This window comes from Sebastes umbrosus, chromosome 13 (genome assembly GCF_015220745.1).
Source record: "Sebastes umbrosus isolate fSebUmb1 chromosome 13, fSebUmb1.pri, whole genome shotgun sequence".
Taxonomy (NCBI): domain Eukaryota; kingdom Metazoa; phylum Chordata; class Actinopteri; order Perciformes; family Sebastidae; genus Sebastes; species Sebastes umbrosus.
In genome coordinates this window covers 10,073,788-10,094,548 of record NC_051281.1, presented here as the reverse complement: position 1 = coordinate 10,094,548, position 20,761 = coordinate 10,073,788, and the positions used below count along the sequence as shown (strand labels likewise).

At 38.7% G+C, this 20,761-nt stretch overlaps 5 protein-coding genes across 6 annotated transcripts in view; 2 read left to right on the top strand and 3 right to left on the bottom strand.

Moving 5' to 3' along the window:
- Positions 1-2,002: 2,002 nt before the first annotated feature.
- Positions 2,003-3,058, bottom strand: LOC119500760 (olfactory receptor 7G1-like). The gene has a single exon (XM_037790664.1). The coding sequence runs from the start codon at positions 2,927-2,929 to the stop codon at positions 2,003-2,005; it is 927 nt and encodes a 308-aa protein (XP_037646592.1). The 5' UTR covers positions 2,930-3,058.
- An 860-nt stretch (positions 3,059-3,918) lies between these two features.
- LOC119500758 (olfactory receptor 52E8-like) overlaps positions 3,919-20,761 on the top strand; it is a 45,450-nt gene continuing 28,607 nt past the window's right edge. Inside the window, exons 1-3 of one of the 2 annotated variants that reach the window (XR_005209682.1) lie at positions 3,919-4,051; positions 12,495-12,624; positions 13,603-13,655. The gene's annotated coding sequence lies outside the window, so the exon portion shown is untranslated. Of the gene's footprint in view, positions 4,052-12,494; positions 12,625-13,602; positions 13,656-20,761 lie in introns of those variants that run through there. The other variant, XM_037790662.1, reaches the window with a different exon arrangement.
- On the bottom strand, positions 5,868-6,794 carry LOC119500761 (olfactory receptor 1496-like). The gene has a single exon (XM_037790665.1). It carries the CDS (start codon positions 6,792-6,794, stop codon positions 5,868-5,870), a length of 927 nt encoding a protein of 308 aa, XP_037646593.1.
- LOC119500759 (olfactory receptor 4D10-like) lies at positions 9,372-10,301 on the bottom strand. The gene has a single exon (XM_037790663.1). It carries the CDS (start codon positions 10,299-10,301, stop codon positions 9,372-9,374), a length of 930 nt encoding a protein of 309 aa, XP_037646591.1.
- Positions 14,503-16,187, top strand: LOC119500754 (olfactory receptor 4E1-like). The gene has a single exon (XM_037790657.1). The coding sequence runs from the start codon at positions 14,536-14,538 to the stop codon at positions 15,481-15,483; it is 948 nt and encodes a 315-aa protein (XP_037646585.1). The 5' UTR covers positions 14,503-14,535; the 3' UTR covers positions 15,484-16,187.

Here is a 20,761-nt window from a genome sequence, read left to right as displayed (position 1 = left end):
TGTATTTGTTTAGCAATGTGCAACATGTATTATTAATAGAAAACTCACTTTCATGTAAAGTCATATACAATGAACAGAAAATTAATTCCACAAAAACCCAAACAAACCCTGCAACAATGACCTGTTGTACCCCCTCACAGTATGTAACACCTTGTAATGGACATTTATGCGATATACATGTACTGTATGTCTTACAGATTTTGTTAATTGAATGGATAATTTTGCATGTGATTGCTCAGACGATGAAAGATTGTTTAGAAGTTGTGAACAGTATTCTACAGTATTGTTATACTACATGGTACGAGAGTTTGTCCACTACTTTAAAGTCAAAGCTGCTTCACCAAATGAAAATCTGCTCAAAGATTGTAGGTCAACCCCTTGAGAAACTCTATGAATCAGTCCATCATAATAACATCTTAAATCTGGCTAACACCATCGTCTCTGACCCCAACCATGTTTTGGACAGTGAATATGAATTGTTACCATCAAATCGGAGATACAGGGTTCCACGATTTAATAAGGTTAGACTGAAGCACTCTTTTGTACACCAGTAAATCCTAAAACTAAATATGGAGCCTAATCCCAGATCAAATGTACGTTGAAGGGCCCTAAATATTGTCTTCTGTGATTGTAATGTTTAAATGTATGTATCCTTGTTTCTTGTCTTTGTCCTTTCTGTGATGTTGTGATGTTGGAGCTGCTGTGATTTAAAACAAATTTCAGACATGTCTGACAATAAAGTATTATCGTATTATCGCATCGTATGACAATTTCACAGAGATTCAACTCATCAGTTTCGATCAGCAAGACGTGCAAATGGTTGTTGGGCAAATTGTAGACAATTGTTCTTACTCTTTTGCACTCATGCCAAAACACGTGCAATTTGCTGAATGAATGGAATTTGATTTGATTTTTTAAAAAACAATTCTCTTTTGAGAATTGAGCCAAAGCGACTGAGAAAAACTGTAATCATCCTGCTACATTAACTTTACATCGCAGTGTTTCTCCATTGTTTGAATCAATTGTTAGAAACAAAAGCTTCCGTTTTGAGACCACAAAAGCAACACGAATCCTAAAAAACACTGTGTTTCAGTTTGGAAAACAGCAAATGCTTGCCCCAAATTGTCTTGTGTCCTCAAAACTCCTCATACAATCAAAATCACTTTAATGGTATTTATATAAAAAATGATGTTGGATAGCAAAAATGTCCTCACTTGAGATAGGAAAAAAAACAAACATCAAACATAAGTTCACATTAGTAATTAGTTAGTGGTGATAAACAAGGTGAAAATGAAATACATCTTTCCTGTCATTTACACCAGGACATAGATTTTCATTCAGATCACACCAATAGTAGGCCTAATACCCTCCCTGACACCTTGGATAAAAAAAGCTTTGCGTGAAAAATCTGATTCTTCATAACTTGGTGTGTCTTTTTACACAATACTACACTACTTCAAACTGATTTATAGAGTCAAACGTTTTGTACCTCTGCTTATTTACACACAGTGAATGAACCAACACAGAAGTAACATATATCTGTTCATTAGGAACACAATTATGAATATTTCTTTCTATGTGATGGTTGTGTGAAAAGTAATGAGAAATCATTAAAAGTTAAGTAAATGCATTTGCACTTTTGATCACTGCATCGCTTCATCTAGTTTTTGAGCACATCTGGGAGAAGTAATGCTGATACTGACCTCTGGTGGCCACAACTATCTGTTTACCTGCTGTTCACTAGCTGACTAGATCTGACTTTATACCAAATCATGAACTGTATATTCAGTTTGTTACATGTACAGTACTTTGTCAGGCCCTTTCCCTTTTTTTTTTCTGTGATTAGATTCCCAAATATCACAGTTGACACATATGAATATAAGACATGTGCAACTTTCTAGATTATTTTTGTCTGTAAATGTTAAACCACACTCTGGAGGCAAACATATTATTTTTCCACCACCTTGCTCTAAACACACTCTTGCAACACAAAGACAAATATTTATTTTCTATCAAACAGAAATCTTTTACAGGATTGTCTTACTTTCGTTAGGTTAAGTCCATACATAAAGGGGGTGATCATTGGTTGGCAAACAAGGAGATATACAGATAATATAATGCGCACTTTATCCGGTACATGGGCCACATTAAACCTGGAATCCACAAAGTGAAAAAAGCAGCCGACAAACAAGTTTGACAGTGAGACAATCTGGGGTGTGCACGTGTTGACGGCTTTTTGCTTGTTTTCTTTAGAAGTATTCAGACAAACAGACAAAATGTTCATGTAAGAAACTAAAATGAGATTAAATGGGATAACAATAGTCATAAAGGCAAAAAGCAGGTCAGATATGCTATGAAGTATTGAAACTGAACATGCAAGTTTAATTACTAAGTGGTGGTCACAAAACACTTTGTCAATGACATTTCCACAAAATGTTAATTTGATGACTAATGTAAATGAGAAAATAAAGTTAACAAATGAATACATCCATATAATCAGAATGATCACACCTACTCTCCCTGTGCTCATAATGACATTGTAGTGTAAAGGATGACAGATACAGACGTATCTGTCATACGCCATGGCTGCTAAACTGCAAAACTCAACAGAAACACATGTGTAGAGACAACACATCTGCAGAAAACACCATGGCAGGGTCACTTCATGGGTATCTGAAAACATCTGTGAGAGCAGAAGAGGATAAACTGTTGTGCTGCCACCTATTTCATTAACGAATAAATTACATGATAATATATACATCGGCTCATGCAACCTTCTGTCCATATATATGACCACAATAAGAATTGTATTGAACACACAAATGGAGAGGTACCATAACAGCATTATGGTGAAATACAGGTATTTTAACTCTCCAATGTTACCATAGGCAGCCAGCACAAAAGACACAATCTCAGTTGAGTTCTCCATCTCTTTCTTGTGTACTATGGGTGCCACAAAGTGAAACACAGAGGAGACACATTGAGAAGCTTATCTTGACTTTACCTGAAATTATTTTCTAACTGTGAAAATCCTCAGCAACACTGATCTCTGTATACCAGCGTGCAACAGTGTGTTTCACCACACTGGTCAAAATTATAAAGCTAAATGGATTACGGTCATAGAGGAATATATCATCACGTATTTGGATATTGGATTATGATGCAGACAACAATCTTTTCAGTCACCTGTGACATGTCAGGATGTAGATATCAGTAATCGCAGGACATTTAGAATACAGTATTAGAACATAAATTCACATTATACACATATGTTCCAAGGTACCTCACACATATGAAAGCCTCCAGGCGGCTGCTGCGACCCTCCCAACTGAACAAGACAAAAGCCTCCGCTGAGCTTTATACACTAATTGTACAAAGAGGTGGGTTGGGCTGCACTGAATTTGCATTAGAAAATACTTTATGACTTCATACTTTGTGACTTCATATACTAAAAATTTGGATTTTTGACCCACTGGACACAATGGGGCTGATGGCCCATGAGAGGTTCAGTCATGGTAGTGCAACGGAGGAAGGGACAGTTGGAAAAACTGAAAATGTCTGAAAGGTTAGACGGACTAAAGTTTACGTCATGCACACATGCACAGGGTGAACGTGGAAACTAGTTGGACTTTTATTTCAGGCATCTAATTAAAGTTTTGTATTTCCTGTTGCAATGTTTGTTAATGCAGTAGCTGACAGGAAGTAAACTTGGACCCAAGTTGTTGCCCCAGCAATGGCAATGAAAGGGTCTATAGCAGTCAGGGCAAAGTCACAGTATCACCTGGCAAACAAACACAAAGCTAACATTAGCGTCAGCCAGCTAACATTAGCCAACGTTATATATATATATATATATATATATCTCACTCTATTCCATTCTTCTGCCTCCTACATTGTTTTTTTTTCTGTTTTTCTCTGCAGGTAGTAAAAGTTGGAGCCAAAACCTGCTGGAAACTTTTACACAGAAAACAATAAAACAGGAAACAAGAGCTGATCACAAACATTGGTGAAAGGAAGGGATGAAGACGAAGTAGTAGTAAAGGAGAAAGAGGTAAGAAAGAATAAACACAAGAAATCAAGAAAATTTAAGCAATTAGAAGTCATAAAGAAAACAAAAAGGCATCAAATAAAGAAAGAAAAGAAAGAAAAAAAGAATCTATATACCTATTTATTAAATAGAAATGTTCCCCCCCCATTTTATTCCTTGCCTGCACTGAGCTCTGACCTCAAGCCCATCCAATTTATGAATTGGAACATTACATACACACACATCTGTGCTTAAACCGTGCGTACGAATATTTTACGCACAAATCCAGGATTCATCAATATTTTCATACCTGAATTTGTTCTTACTCTACGAATAAATTTATAATGGCTTGAGACAATGCGTACGCACAAATGATGAAGGCCCGTCCGGCTGCCTTAAAGCAAACACACACCTTTTAACTAAATGCCTCTCATATAAAAACCACATTCATTAAGAAAGGCTTTAATAGACAACAATAGGCTATTTAAAACTGTAAATTTACTAATGCATTGGCCAAATGTATTACATAACTATGAAACTGATGCCCTTTCATCCTCATCAATTATTGTCATAATTTGAATATACTATATATTTCGAAGCTTCTATTGGGATTTTGAATGAAGCATCAAGTGTCTTGTCATATTTTATGATGTCATCACCCTAAAAATAATATATACCTCCAAAAGGCCAAGTTGTTTTTTTTTTTGTTTTTTTTGCTTTAGGGGCCATGCTTCTCTCTTTTACAACAACTTCACCAATTTCCCATGATAAACCTCGAGGGAAACATTTTCTTATATAGAGAAATGGGGGCGTGGCAGTATGCTGTTTGCAAATAGCGGGCACACACCTGTCAATTTAGAATGATTCTGATTCACTAACATACATGTGGTGGTAAGAACAAAATCGTCTGGTGCGCACGTGTCATGAATACGACCGTAAATTTGCGTGTGCACTTTTTTTGTGCACAAAGTAAGACTATTTCTATGCACACATTAGTGAATGAGGCCCGATGACTGTGAGCCAGGCCTTATCGCCCCAACTTTTTGTGGTTTGGACCTTGATTTGGACCTCAAGGTCACAGTATGTACTGTAATGCCCTAATACGAGGTCTATTGAGTTAATGGAATGAAACTGTACACCTCCTACAGGACCTATTACACGCTGATACTTTGACCATGGCAACAACATTTTGCTTAGTTACAAACTTATTTTTTAGTGGCGGGATGTTCTATCCAATAGTGCTGGTCACCAAAGCTATGAAAATAAGACTGAAGTTGTAATAAACTGAAATAAATGGGTACTCAAAGTAATTTTTTCATTGCACTTCCATAAAGTTACAGAAAGATTAAAAAGTGAATCTTCAAAATCAAAGCAGCAGTGGCAGAGATGTCTTGACGAGTAAACTGAACTTGATGTGTAAAATTGGTGAACTGCCCCTTTAGGTACGGTACATGACGAAAAAAATGGTATTGGTATAGTATGAGGATGACTGTTTGGCTTGTTTGGATTTAGTTTACACACATATTTTAGACATATTCTGAAAAAACTGACAAATATTTTTATTTACAGTTTTATTTCTCTTTAAATTAGTGGTTGCATATCACTAATGCAGTCCATGAAATTATCTGCAATAACAAATATAAATCCACATATCACTAAAACTGCTTTGCACTTTTTTGTAATTTTTGCACAGTATATGAATATAAGATATGTTCAACTTTCTAGATTATTTTTGTCTATAGATTTTGAACCACGCTCTGGAGACAAACATGTTATTTTTCACAGAGCACATATACCCCTCCTTGCTCTAAACACACTCTTGCAACATGAAGACAAATATTTATTTTCTATCAAACAGAAATCTTTTACAAGATTGCCTGACTTTTGTTAGTTTAAGTCCATACATAAAGGGGGTGATCATTGGTTGGCAGATGAGGAGATATACAGATAAAATAATGCGCACTTTATCTGGTACATGGCCCACATCATACCTGGAATCCACAAAGTCAAAAATGCAGCCGACAAACAAGTTTGACAGTGAGACAATCTGGGGTGTGCACGTGGTGACAGCTTTTTGCTTGTTTTCTTTAGATGTATTCAGACAAACAGACAAAATCTTAATGTAAGAGACTAAAATGAGATTAAATGGGATAACAATAGTCATTAAGGCAAAAAGCAGGTCAGATATGCCATGAAGTATTGAAACTGAACATGCAAGTTTAATTATTAAGTGGTGATCACAAAACACTTTGTCAATGACATTTCCACAAAATGTCAATTTGATGACTAATGAAAATGAGAACATAAAGTTAACAAATGAATACATCCATAAGATCAGAATGATCACACCTACTCTCCCTGTGCTCATAATGACATTGTAGTGTAAAGGATGACAGATACAGACATATCTGTCGTAGGCCATGGCTGCTAAACTGCAAAACTCAACAGAAACACATGTGTAGAGACAACACATCTGCAGAAAACACCATGGCAGGGTCACTTCATGGGTATCTGAAAACATCTGTGAGAGCAGAAGAGGATAAACTGTTGTGCTGCCACCTATTTCATTAACGAATAAATTACATGATAATATATACATCGGCTCATGCAACCTTCTGTCCATATATATGACCACAATAAGAATTGTGTTGAACACACAAATGGAGAGGTACCATAACAGCATTATGGTGAAATACAGGTATTTTAACTCTCCAATGTTACCATAGGCAGCCAGCACAAAAGACACAATCTCAGTTGAGTTCTCCATCTCTTTCTTGTGTACTATGGGTAGCACAAAGTGAAACAGAGAGGAAACACATTGAGACGCTTATCTTGGCTGTTCAATTCTAGAGTACAGAAACAAAGAATCACAGAGTAACCTCATTAAGGTTGAATTTTAGTCTCAGAACTTTCACAAGTTCATCCGAAGTTATTTTCCCAACAACTGTGAAAAATCTTAACGACACTGATCTCTGTATACCAGCGTGTTTCACCACACCGGTCAAAATAACAAAGCTAAATGGATTACTGTATGGTCATAGAGGATATAGTAGAATATGAAATATAACAGAATAGATAAAATAACATCACATATTTGGATGTTGGATTATGTTACAGACAACATTCTTTTCAGTCACTTGTAACATGTCAGGATGTAGATATCAGTAATCACAGAACAATATTTAGCATACAGTATTTGAACATAAATCCAAAATTATATTTTACACACATGTTCCAAGTTACCTCACACATATGAAAGCCTCCAGCCTCCCAACTGAACAAGACAAAGGCCTCCACCTAGCTTTATACACTTCTTGTACAAAGAGGTGGGTTGGGATATACATCTCTAGGTAATTCACCATGCCCAGGACTCTTTTCAGTTCCTGAATGTTTGTAGGCAGTGACAGCTTGCGACTACTCCCATCATGCCGGGGTCAGGCTTGACCCCTGAGTGGTTGATGAGGTGACCCAGGAACCGCAGCTGGCTCTGTATGAGGGAGCACTTCTATTTGTTGAGTTTCAAGCCGTCCGACTCAACGCCCTGCATGACCTTCTCCAGCCGGGCGTTGTGCAGCTCAGTTGAGGTCCCATAGACCAGGATGTCGTCCATGAAGACCTCCACACCTTCCAGCCCCTGCAGAGTCTCTGTGTCACCTGCTCAATGACGCCATTGTTCTCCATTCTCCGTAATTCCTCCTTAACTTTCTGCAGCATTGAAAGTGCGGAACGGAATCCGCATTACGGCTCCTTGATCTGAGGTTTGACAATCGGTCAGAGCCTCCTTACCAACACCCTAAAATAAACCTTCGTGGGGAGGCTGGGACCACTTTGCCTTGGGTGACCCTACCATGAGCTATTGCCCCCAACAACATAGCTCCCAGGGTCACTGGGGCACACAACCCCTCCACCACGTTAAGGTGGAGATACATTGGAGGGGGAAACCAAGTTAATGGCTTTCTAATTCTTCTGGTTCACTGGGCTGTTCATTCAGCACTGGCAGACCCCAACAAACTATTCATCCCATCCATCTATTAACCCTTGCTTCCATCCATCAGTAGTGTCTAACATCACTGGTTCTGTGGGCTGTGACATTCAGGTGGTGACATATCCACCACATATCCAATACCTTCCTGGGAAATCAGTGCACTAACAACATTCATAATCAATAGCTGGAGTCTTTAATTATTACATTGCTGCCCATGAGCAATATGTACCAAAGCTTAATCCAAACAGTAAAACCAAACCTCTAGTCGGAAGCAGTGGCCAGCAAATTTGACTCATCCCTCAGATTGATAATTGAGCTTTCTCAGGCTCCCAGCTATAGTCTCTGAGTGTTTGTCATTCAGCTCATATACATGTAATTATAATGTCTTTTCTTAGCATACTTATCACAGAGGTCACAGATTTGACCTCCAACACAGCTGCGTGTCTTTAAAAAGCATCTATCCGAACTGTTCACAACCAGACACCACATCGAAAACATTTCCGGTGGACCAACCTCCTCCGCTTCTCCTCATCAATACAATCTGCTTTTCATTAATCAGTGTATTGCTGGTTGTGATGAGATTGAGGTCAGTGTGCATATTAGAAACACAGGTTGGGTTGACATAAAAGACACAGCTACCAATAAGGCTTTAGACGGATTTCATCTACTAAACCACTCAGGAAAAAAAGAATGGTATCTTTCTGCATTTTCAAACTGGCAATTTAAGGTTGCTATGTACAGTTCTACTGAATAGTCTACTACTGTTTTAATGCTACTGTTCCGTAGCATTAAAAAATTTCCTTTAAAATTATTAGGTAAAAGAACATAAACATGTTTTATAAGATAAGATAAAAAGAAGGGAATCCATGTATGTGCAAGATGGATAATGGTGGATACAAGATACAAGATTCAGCCAAAGGCAGTGAAGTACATAAAAGTTTATGATCTATAATCAATATTTATTTAATAACAATGCATCAAATGTCAATGTGAAAACAATGTTTAATGTGAAAGGGGTCACCTGCAGTGATGAACCTACAGAGAATTATCACCTGAATCTGCAGCTCCCCTCGGCCGTATGGAGCTTTGAGTTTCAGTTCATTGTCTAGCTGCCCGGCCCGCAACTTTAGTGTCTGGAAATTGGAGTCGCCAAAGTCTGATATTTTCAAATCCTACATACAGTATAGGTGCTTAATGAGTAGAGATTTTGTCAGAAAAGGGAAAGTATGTAGTAAGTATTAAGTTCAGAAGAGTACTTGACTTTAAAGCCACACTCTGGAGACAAACATGTTATTTTTCCACAGAGCACATATACCCCTCCTTGCTCTAAACACACTCTTGCAACATGAAGACAAATATTTATTTTCTATTTTCAAACAGAAATCTTTTACATGATTGTCTTATTTTTGGTAGTTTAAGTCCATATATAAAGGGGGTGATCATTGGTTGGCAGATTAGGAGATATACAGATAAAATAATGCGCACTTTATCCGGTACATGGGCCGCATCAAACCTGGAATCCATAAAGTGAAAAATGCAGCCGACAAACATATTTGACAATGTGACAATCTGGGGTGTGCACGTGGTGACGGCTTTTTGCTTGTTTTCTTTAGATGTATTCAGACAAACAGACAAAATTTTCATGTAAGAAACTGAAATTAAAATAAATGGGATAACCATAGTTATAAAGGCAAAAAGCAGGTCAGATATGCTATGAAGTATTGAAACTGAACATGCAAGTTTAATTACTAAGTGGTGGTCACAAAACACTTTGTCAATGACATTTCCACAAAATGTCAAGTTGATGATTAATGAAAATGAGAATATAAAGTTAACAAATGAATACATCCATATAATCAGAATGATCACACCTACTCTCCCTGTGCTCATAATGACATTGTAGTGTAAAGGATGACAGATACAGACATATCTGTCGTATGCCATGGCTGCAAAACTGCAAAACTCAACAGAACCGCATGTGTAGAGACAACACATCTGCAGAAAACACCATGGCAGGGTCACTTCATGGGTATCTGAAAACATCTGTGAGAGCAGAATAGGATAAACTGATGTGCTGCCACCTATTTCATTAACGAATAAATTACATGATAATATATACATCGGCTCATGCAACCTTCTGTCCATATATATGACCACAATAAGAATTGTATTGAATACACAAATGGAGAGGTACCATAACAGCATTATGCTGAAATACAGGTATTTTAACTTTCCAATGTTACCATAGGCAGCCAGCACAAAAGACACAATCTCAGTTGAGTTCTCCATCTCTTTCTTGTGTACTATGGGTAGCACAAAGTGAAACACAGAGGAGACACATTGAGAAGCTTATCTTGGCTATTAAATTGTAGAGTACAGAAACAAAGAATCACAGAGTAACCTCATTGGGTTGAATTTTAGTCTAAGAACTTTCATGAGTTCGTCTGAAGTTATTTCATGAACAACTGTGAAAAATCTCAACAACACTGATCTCTGTATACCAACGTGCAGCAGTGTGTTTTACCACATTGGTCAAAACAGCAAAGCTAAATGGACTAGGGTCATAGAGGAATATATCATCTCTTATTTGGATATTGGATTATGATGCAGTCGGCAGCGGTCTTTTCAGTCACTTGTGACAAAATGTCAGGATGTAGATATCAGTAATCACAGAACAACATTTAGCATACAGCATTTGAACAGCAATGCAAATTCACATTTTACACATATGTTCCAAGGTACCTCACACATATGAAAGCCTCCAGGTGGCTGCTGCGACCCTCCCAACTGAACAAGACAAAAGCCTCCGCTGAGCTTTATACACTAATTCTACAAAGAGGTGGGTTGGGCTGCAATGAATTTGCATTAGAAAATACTTTGTGACCTCATACTTTGTGACTTCACATTATCAAATTTGGATTTGTGACCAACTGGACATGACGATGGTCCATAAGGGGTTTAGTCATGGTAGTTCAATGGAAGAAAAGACAGTTGAAAAAAACTAAAATTTCCTAAAAGTTAGACAGATTAGAGAATGAGGTTGAGACATTGGGATCTGCAGTTGGACATATACAGATGTTGTTTAAAGGGGACATATCATGCTCATTTTCATGTTCATACTTGTAGTTTGGGTTTTTACTAGAACATGTTTACATGCTTTAATGTTCAAAAAACAATTTTTTTCTCAAACTGTCTCTCTGAATATACTTGTATTCATCCTCGGTCTGAAACGCTCCGTTTTAGCGCCTGTCTCTTTCAGCCACCCTCCCGAAAAAGGCCAGTCTGCCCTGATTGGTTTGCGAGAAAAATATGGTGCACCCATTGAAATAGAATAGGAATAGAACCAGGGTTTACGTTAGCCGGCATATGCTGGCTTATTGGCAGTTTAGTTGTCCAGCAGATTTAATGATCAACGGCCAAAATGTCAGTTGGGAATTATGCCAAATAAATAAATAAATAAATAGCATTTTAAATAGCCTAATGTTGTAAAATATGTTACCAAGACAACTTCAATATAAACTTATACAAAAGTTTAGATGCCTCCGCTCTGCTGTGCTTCTAATCCAATACAGTTTTTATCAGATTCAGCGAATATCTCCTCACGGTCTGCTGGCTGTCCATTCTGTGTGTGTGTTGGAAAAAAAAAGCCGGTCTTCATACACAGCCAGCTGTTTGTGTAAATGCGAAACAAAGTGGTAGACTGTTTAAAACTGTCGTTTTGAAGCCTCGAGTTCAGCATTTTGGCCGTCACCATCTTGGTATCTGGCCGTCACCATATTGATTTTTTGGTTAAGGTACAACACGGACAACTCCCAGACCGGACAACGCCGTGGTGGGGACCGGTCAGTCACAAGGTGGCCATGCCCTAATGCACTACATGTGGGAGTAATGGACAAAATGTGCTTGTTTTATTGGTACAAATGGTCCCCATCTGTAAATACGCGCTTTTTAATGATACAGCACAGTTTTATAATTTATAGCAGATTATTTTGCGGACCCCCTGACAGAATCACTGCTCTAGACTATGAAAGATTTTTTTAACAACAGCATTTTAGCAGTGATTGATTTGACAAAGGCATTCATTGAAATGTTTCTGTGGATCTTACATACTGTAAGTCTTGTAAAATGCATGACTCAGTCTCAAACTCGGCCTGTGTCCTAGACCACTAGGCCTCCAGGACGCTACAGGAGGAGTGCTCACATCACCATAGCCTAAAATAGTATGCAAAAAACCTGTATGGTTATTTACTGCACATTTCTGCTGTATTCTTTAATCTCGGTTCTGCAATGTCTTAACAGAGAAACACAACTTTGCCTTTAAAGCTGCAGTTTATTTATTTGTTTTTGGCCACTTGGGGGCCTCGCATCACATCAAAAGACTCATGTTCAACTCTCTGAAGGAAAATCTATCAAACTATATCCCTCTCACTGTATTCCATTCTTCTGTCTCCTACATTGCTTTTTTTCTGTTTTCCTCTGCAGGTAGTTAAAGTTGGAGCCAAAACCTGCTGGAAACGTTTACACGGAAAACACTAAAAGGGCAAACAAGAGCTGATCACAAACATTGGTGAAAGGAATGGAAGAGGACGAGGTAGCAGTGAAGGAGAACGAGGTAGGAAAGAGCAAACACAAGCACACAAGAAAATTTAAGCAAATAGAAGTCGTAAAGAAAACGAAAAGGCATAAACTAAAGAAACAAAAGAAAGACAAAAATAAAACCAACACAAAAGAAGAAATTATCTATATACCTATATATTTAATAGAAATGATTTCCCCCATTTTTTAATGGTCTGCACTGACCTCAAACCTATCTTATACCTTTTTAATGAGGTACAGATAATACCAAAGATATCAGTTACACTGTATGGCACCAGGCTCAATAAAAATGTGTACTTTCATTAAAGAGTTAATGTGACAAACAAACACTTTAACGAAAGTTTAACTTGGCTAAACAGTGGCCTGCGACACTAAGGACATCAACACATATCCTAAGAGACAACCATATGTGTTCAGTCCATTCACATGAGATTACCATGTTATTGACAATAACTATCTGCTGATGTAACTCCCATATGTTGTGATGCAATGTCACAGGGACACAGAAATGCAGAGTAAACATGATGATTAGGCCTCAGGGTCATTAGTCCACTACATCTCTATGGTATCCCCAGGACATCAATCCTATTGTTGATGTCATGCACTGGGACCAGCAGTCTCCATGCAGAACGAACAGGCAACTAACAGTCCCTATACACTGAAAGAAGGTCACTAATGCTAGACACTGGATGACAAAGGCCCTAAAATACAGAATGCCCATGATTCCTGGATCAACTTTGATGAAAAATTTGTTTTATTTGTGCTCTGTCACATCAGAAAAATACGGAAATAGCAAAATCACTGACCAGAATCAATTCACTCACTACAATTATTGGATACAGTGGGGGCAAAATAAATTTGAGTGAAGTTCAGCTTTGGTGAACCTTGATGCACAAATTTGTGTCACTGACCAACTGCAAAACTTTGTGACAGTGCTGACCAAGCAAAAAGCAGACTCTCTGTAGCTTGACGCAGCCTTCTTGTATCTGCTTAGGCTAACCTACCTTGGCTGCACCCACTGGCTTGACAGGCAGCTTCATCTGAATGATTTCCAATAATAAATATATACATACATTTGCATAAAGCAAGCATATTTGCCCACTCCCATGTTAATAAGAGTATTAAATACTTGACAAATCTCCCTTTTAAGGTACATTTTGAACAGATAAAAAATGTGTGGAGCACACAGAAAAAGTTTAGTAGCAAAAGAACCAGATATTTTTCTCTGGAGTTGGTAACTAAACCAAAGCTCTAAGGAGAGTGAATATTGGACTTGGACTGGATTTTTCAGGTGGACTGAAGAAACTGTTTTCAAACATGTTTAGGATGGCTTGAATGTTAAAATTGATAGCGAGTTTCTTTCCCCCAAAAGGGAGTGCAGCCTCTGCGATGACGCAATGCTGGTCTGGTCTATAGCTTGGAGCCATAAAGCCCCTCTATTACACCTTTTTTAGGAAACGGCGGGGAACAAACCGGAGATCAGTGTTTTTGGATTTATTGTTGGCACAACCAACTACACAGCAACTCTATGGCATAACGTAATTGCTATTACCGGTTTGTTTAAAGTAGAAGTTTGGAAACATTTTTCAACTTCTTCTCTTTACGGCGTTCCAGTCTACGAGGGACACGGGATTGTTTTCCCCCAAAATGGGGCGTGGTCATGCGAGCCTACTCTGGATGACGTATTGCCGGTCTGATGTGTGACACTCCTGCAACAAAGAGTGCGTTCCCTTTAACATCCAACCATAAATGTCCCCAACACTGTGCAACACTAAGACACAATGAGATTTGGACATGTAGTCTTCAACATACAGAGAACATATTCCTGGTTAACAATGAATGTTTTAATATTTTTACAGCATTGCATTGAGTCTTCTAAGTAGTATTTATTACTTTGACAGTCTTGGTTTTGGAGAATTATTGCAAAATGAGTAATACATCTGGTATAGTTCTATTTTCTCTGTCTGGCTTCAGTGCCACTGTGAACTACAGAGTCACACTTTTCTCTCTCACTTTAGTATGTTATTGTCTCATTGTGGTGGTAAACGTGTGTCTCGTTTTAACCATAATATTGGATCAAAACTTACATGAACCCATGTATGTCTTTTTGTGTTCTTTGTGCATCAATGGAATTTATGGGGCTGCAGGCTTTTATCCTAAATTTGTATTTGATCTGCTGTCTGATATTCAAGTTATATCATACGAAGGATGCCTTTTGCAAGTCTTTGTGATATACTCCAATACAAAAATCGACTACTCTATTTTAGTTCTAATGGCCTATGACAGATATGTGGCTATATGCCGACCCCTGGAGTATCACTCTGTAATGTCTGTGCGAAAGACCGCAGTGTTACTTGGTTTTTCCTGGCTTGTACCTTTATGCTGTGAGCTTATGGTTGGAACTTTGACATCTACACTGAAATTATGTGGCTCCCACATAGATAAACTCTATTGCGAGAACTGGTCAGTAGTTAAACTTGCTTGTGGCTCAACGAGAGCAAACGACATAGTTGGATTGATTGTTATCGCTTTCTATTGTGCACATGTCCTCATCATTGTGTGTTCTTATGTGCAGTTGGTAAAATCAGCTTTGAAATCCAGAGAGGGCAGGAGAAAGTTTACACAGACATGTGTGCCACATTTGTTATGTCTGCTTAATGTCACTGCCGCTTTGCTTTTTGATGTTATGTACTCGAGGTATGGATCAGCATCCGTGCCACAGACTTTAAAGAACTTCATGGCCATACAATTTCTCATAATTCCACCTATTATAAACCCTGTTATTTATGGACTGATCCTGACTAAAATTCGAAAGAGAATGATATATTTGTGTATGATGGCAGCTCAGAGATTGAGATTGACACTCAAGGTTTGATATAAGCATTCCAAAACCACTTTATATGGCTCAACACATGATCGTTTTGTTAGTGTGCTTCTCCTGTTGTACCTTTTCTCTTTCAGGCTTTTGTAATGTTAATGACCTCAAAGATTGACCTGTGGGGTTCTGGGAAAACGCAATGTGAAAATTGTGTGAAAATAATTTCTATTATTTAGGGTATGACTGTTTTGTGCTTGTATGTGTAACTGGTAATATATTTTTGAAGGGTAATATTGTCGGATTAACACTATAATTTTTTCAAATATTCAAATTTGGGCAATATCTTTTCATTGTGTGTCCGTATGTTCAGTTGATAAAATCGTCTTTCACCGCCGCAGCAATCGCGTCTGATGAAGCAAGTGACATCTCTACACGGGGTCTAAAGAAATTTGATTTCTCATGACTCCATGTATTCTCGGCTCTGTTATTTTGGGGCCTTAACAGACTTCAGTTTGCAAAAGCATTCAAGTTTATGAACAACAAGCAACATAAAGGATTAGGTTGAGGCAAAAGAAGTGTAGTGCTTTCAGATAGGCACATTATGTCATCAACAGATAGAAAATGACATAAAATCAAATCAGGGTTTTGATGATTAGAGAGCAGAGCATATGAGATTATATCTCCCTCTGTTTCAGCTTCCACTATTTGATGTTTATGTGATGCTGAAAATTAGAAAAATATAGGCATCACATAATTATTGGTGCTTACAGTTTTTCTCGATTGTTTACACACATTTTCTGAAAGCATGCCTCATACTCTCAGAACTCTACACACAAATCAAAAAACACACACACAATGGGCAAAACCCCTCAATTCTCCTGCAAAATGAAACTTTACATTCAAAACAATGTTATTTCTTCTCAAAATGGTATTTTGTTTTCAAATGACACACACAAACCATCATATGAATAGACATTTATAAGAACCAGTTGAACACTGATGTGCTCAATGTAAAACACTATGATGAATGGAAAACACTTCTTCTCCATTCATCATAATGACTTAGGCCTTTTTTTTGTTCAGTGTTACACTTACTACAGACAGTACATACATAAGTGTGTTGTAAAATATTTTAGAATATTGTTTTTATACTCAGAACACACAAATACACGGTAACAAATATATTTTATTTTCCCCACAAAAACAATGTACACAGTGTACATCCCAACCAACACAAAGTTGCACATACAGTGGTCTACATACAAAACAACAGAAGAATTTACTGTATACAGTTACAGTAAAAAAAACGAAAAAAAAAAACTATGCTGCATCCTCTCTTCTGTTTCGGTCTGGCCACAGCACCTCATCCACATCACAAGCAATGTTTTCCCTGGCCAAGCAGCGGGGGAAATATCGCTTAGCATGTCGAATCCAGCCATGAAAAGCATCAACTGATTGCTAATTGTTACACTGTGTGACAGGTGTTTGTCCATGTGATGAGTCAGTGTGCATAGTAGGGCAATTGACTTTAGAATTTTGAATGACAGTGTGTTCCTTGTGAAAACGAGATTTTCTTCATGAAAATTGTGCCAAATGCAGAGCATTGTGTGTAGTGTTTTGAAAAAAGTGTGTTTTAGAACTGCAATTTGAGTGTAAAGCAGGAATTGTGCTTGTAGTTTAGCAGAATTGGTTCAAGGGGTTGGTGCATGAGTTACATGTTGTGGTCATTGTGTGTCAAGTACCAGTATTTGTGTGTAAACAATTGAGAAAAACTGTAATGCGATTGCAGACCTTAGTTCCTTAAACATTTCACGGATATCTTTGACAAATAATTCATCAGAAACAAGGACCCCGGTGAGTCCTGTATAGCACATTACAGTTTAACAGCACTGCCTATTGGACAATAATGTGAATAAGCATTGTACTGTAATGTAGTTATTATGTCAATGGGTCATAGTTTCTGGCTGGTGGAAAAAACAGCGATATTTACACCTTTTATGGAAATTAGCGAGCTACACTATATTTCTAGTAGTTTAACACATTGAAGCTAACATATGTTTCACATCTAGAAACATCTATTGTTAATCAAAAACATGAGGGAAAATGCACACGTAGTGATGTGCTGGTTTGCAGGCAGACATAAAAAAGGGAAAGCCACACAATCATAACTCTGATGAAGTATTATAATACAGAAATGCAGTCATTGTTTTCTGGTGTAATTTATTACACCACAACGCAAATTGATCTGGTTGTCAGATTCTGCTGTCTGGTTCCATACACTTCTACGAACTGCACAAAATCGCACCTCTTTCTTTCTGTCAGGTCAGTTAAATTACCTCAGTATTTATTGGTGATGTTGGAGGATGCATTTTTTCACTTTTGACAGAGCAAGGCTCACTGTTTATACTATATTAATATGAGCCTACGCTATGGAATGCCTGCATTGTCCAACTACAAAAGAAAGGAGATCCAAGTCATATAATATATCTGATATAATAATGTCAGTGATTACAGGCCTGTGGCGCTAACTGGACATGTCATGAAGACCTTTGAGAGACCTCTTTTGCAGCACCTGAGGACCCGGTCACTGATTTTCTGGACCCACTGTCTTAGAAGATAGAAGGGCAGATGGTAGAGCTGGCATTTTTTTTGATTTTGGGTGAATGGCTGGGATCTACGGGAGGTGGTGAGGATGTCAAATAACTTGGCTTTGTTTTCTGAGCAGCAATAAACCTAAATTAAAGCTGCAAGCAGCGATGAACGGGCCCTCGCCCCTACTTGCGCGTCGGGGATGCTGGCGGGACGCCGACCGACGCGGCCGGGCACGGTGAAGCCGAAACTCTGACGAGTGCCACGACGCCTGCCGCAAGGCTCTACGACAAGCGGTTCACGAGTTATGAAGGGGGGGCGTGGCTAATGTGTAGGGGGCGGGCATAACCTTCACCAATGAAACAGGCACTCTCTGCTGAGTGATATGACACCTCCCACAAGACTCTACTATAAACGGTTCATGAGATATGAAAGGGGGCGGGGATAACCTTCACCAATGAAACAGGCACTCTCTGCTGAGTGATATGACACCTCCCACAAGACTCTACGACAAACGGATCATGAGTTATGAAAGGGGGTGGGGCTAATGTGTAGGGGGCGGGCATAACCTTCACCAATGAAACAGGCACTCTCTGCTGAGTGATATGACACCTCCCACAAGACTCTACTATAAACGGTTCATGAGATATGAAAGGGGGCGGGGATAACCTTCACCAATGAAACAGGCACTCTCTGCTGAGTGATATGACACCTCCCACAAGACTCTACGACAAACGGTTCATGAGTTATGAAAGGGGGCGGGGCTAACGTGTAGGGGGCGTGGCTATGACTATATTTTTGCATTTACATATAATCAGGACTGGACCCTTATCATACCTGAGAAATTTGGGGCAGATCGAACTATGTACAGTTGAGTTAGGGTTAACCCACTCTCTGCTGAGTGATATGACACATCCCGCAAGACTCTACTATAAACGGTTCATGAGATATGAAAGGGGGTGGGGCTAACGTCTTGGGGCGGGGCTATGAGTATATTTTTTCATATACATGTCATCAGTACTGGACCACCATCATACCTGAGAGATTTGGGGCAGATCGGACTATGTACAGTTGAGTTACAATAACTGCCTGTTTCATGGCGAATGGCTCAAAATGGCCGCCACGCCACGGTCAGGTCGTTAAGTGAAAACTCACGATTTTAATAACTTTTCATCCTCAAGGTCTTAAGATGGTCCTGACCAAATATCAACTCGATCTGATTAAATCTGTAGGAGGAGTTCGTTAAAGTACGCGGCCTACAAAACCCCCCAGAAATGGGCGAAAAATGGGCAAAATCGCACATAAAATTAAATATGGCTGACTTCCTGTTGAGTTTTGGGCATACCTCCAAGAGGCTTTTTTGTTTCTCTCCACATCTTACATCTGTCTACCAAATTTTGTACTTGTAGGTGAAACCGGAGCGCGGATATCAATTTTTCCATTTCATGGCGAATGATGGCCGCCACGCCACGGTCAGGTCGTTAAGTGAAAACTCACGATTTTAATAACTTTTCATCCTCAAGGTCTTAAGATGGTCCTGACCAAATTTCAAATCGATCTTATCAAATCTGTAGGAGGAGTTCATTAAAGTACGCGGCCTATAAAACGCTAAAAGTGACATGAAATCCAATATGGCCGACTTCTGGGTGGGCGGAGCTAATGAAACCCAATGAGGAATATGTTTCAAATGATGAGTGGGATATGCATACCAAATTTCATGAATATCGGATCAACTTTTACAAAGTTAAAATTTCAACGCGTTAGGGGGCGCTATAGAGCCGGCAAAACACACTGAGCCTAATGGCTATACAGTTACATAAAGTTCACAGGTGTCTATCATTTTGCCAAATTTCATGAGTTTTCGAGTACCTCAAGGTATGTTCAAAATCTAAAAGACATAAGGGGGCGCTAGAGAGCCAACATGCCACGCCCAAGCAAAATTTCACCACTAAAATAAAATAATTAGTAGTTTGGATGTGCGTGTAAAGTTTCATAAATTTTTGTGCATCCTAAAGTCTTCAAATATGCGTTCGTAAATTCTAAAATCACGCAGGAAGTCCAACATGGCTGACTTCCTGTTGGCCGAAAAAATCTCAAAATCATTTAATCCAGGTATGAGGGCGTGAGCAATGACATACTTGAATTTCGTGAAGATCGAAGAAACTTTCTCTGAAAAACTGCGTACGTTAGGGGGCGCTATGGAGCCCCCTGGAGACACCCGAGCCCAGTCACTCCAGAACATTGAATTTCCCACCAGTTCTGACGCATACTCCACTTTTGGTGAGTTTTGGGGATGGCTAAGGTCGTCAAAAACGCGATATTCCAGCAGAAAAAGAATAATACCGACAAAAACAATAGGTTCCTTGCACTTCGTGCCAGGACACCGTTGGGTCCTGGCACTTTCATGCTCGGGCCCTAATTATGTCTGACAATGTTAAGTCTCTGATTGAATTGTGTAAAATGTCAAGCGAGCCAGACTGATGACCACTGAGTTATGGCCATTCAGCTTTATTTATATATAGTTCAAATAAATCTTGGTTTTTGGCCCTCGCCATCTTGTTTTTTTGCAACCAAAAGTGACAACCGAATGATGAATAAGACAATTTAGAGTGTGAGAGGAGAGCTGCAGGATGAGGGTTGTATTTCCAAATTCTTCTGTTTTTTTTCTTGCTTTTTTCCCAGAAAACTGCCTACCCTGGGGTACCACTTGAATTAAAATATGCTGAAAGGTTATTATGGAATTTTT

What these genes read in the sequence shown, in the direction of transcription:
- LOC119500760 (XM_037790664.1), bottom strand. Translation starts at nt 2,929, where the DNA reads ATGGAGAACTCAACTGAGATTGTGTCTTTTGTGCTGGCTGCCTATGGT.
- LOC119500761 (XM_037790665.1), bottom strand. Translation starts at nt 6,794, where the DNA reads ATGGAGAACTCAACTGAGATTGTGTCTTTTGTGCTGGCTGCCTATGGT.
- LOC119500759 (XM_037790663.1), bottom strand. Translation starts at nt 10,301, where the DNA reads ATGGAGAACTCAACTGAGATTGTGTCTTTTGTGCTGGCTGCCTATGGT.
- LOC119500754 (XM_037790657.1), top strand. Translation starts at nt 14,536, where the DNA reads ATGAGTAATACATCTGGTATAGTTCTATTTTCTCTGTCTGGCTTCAGT.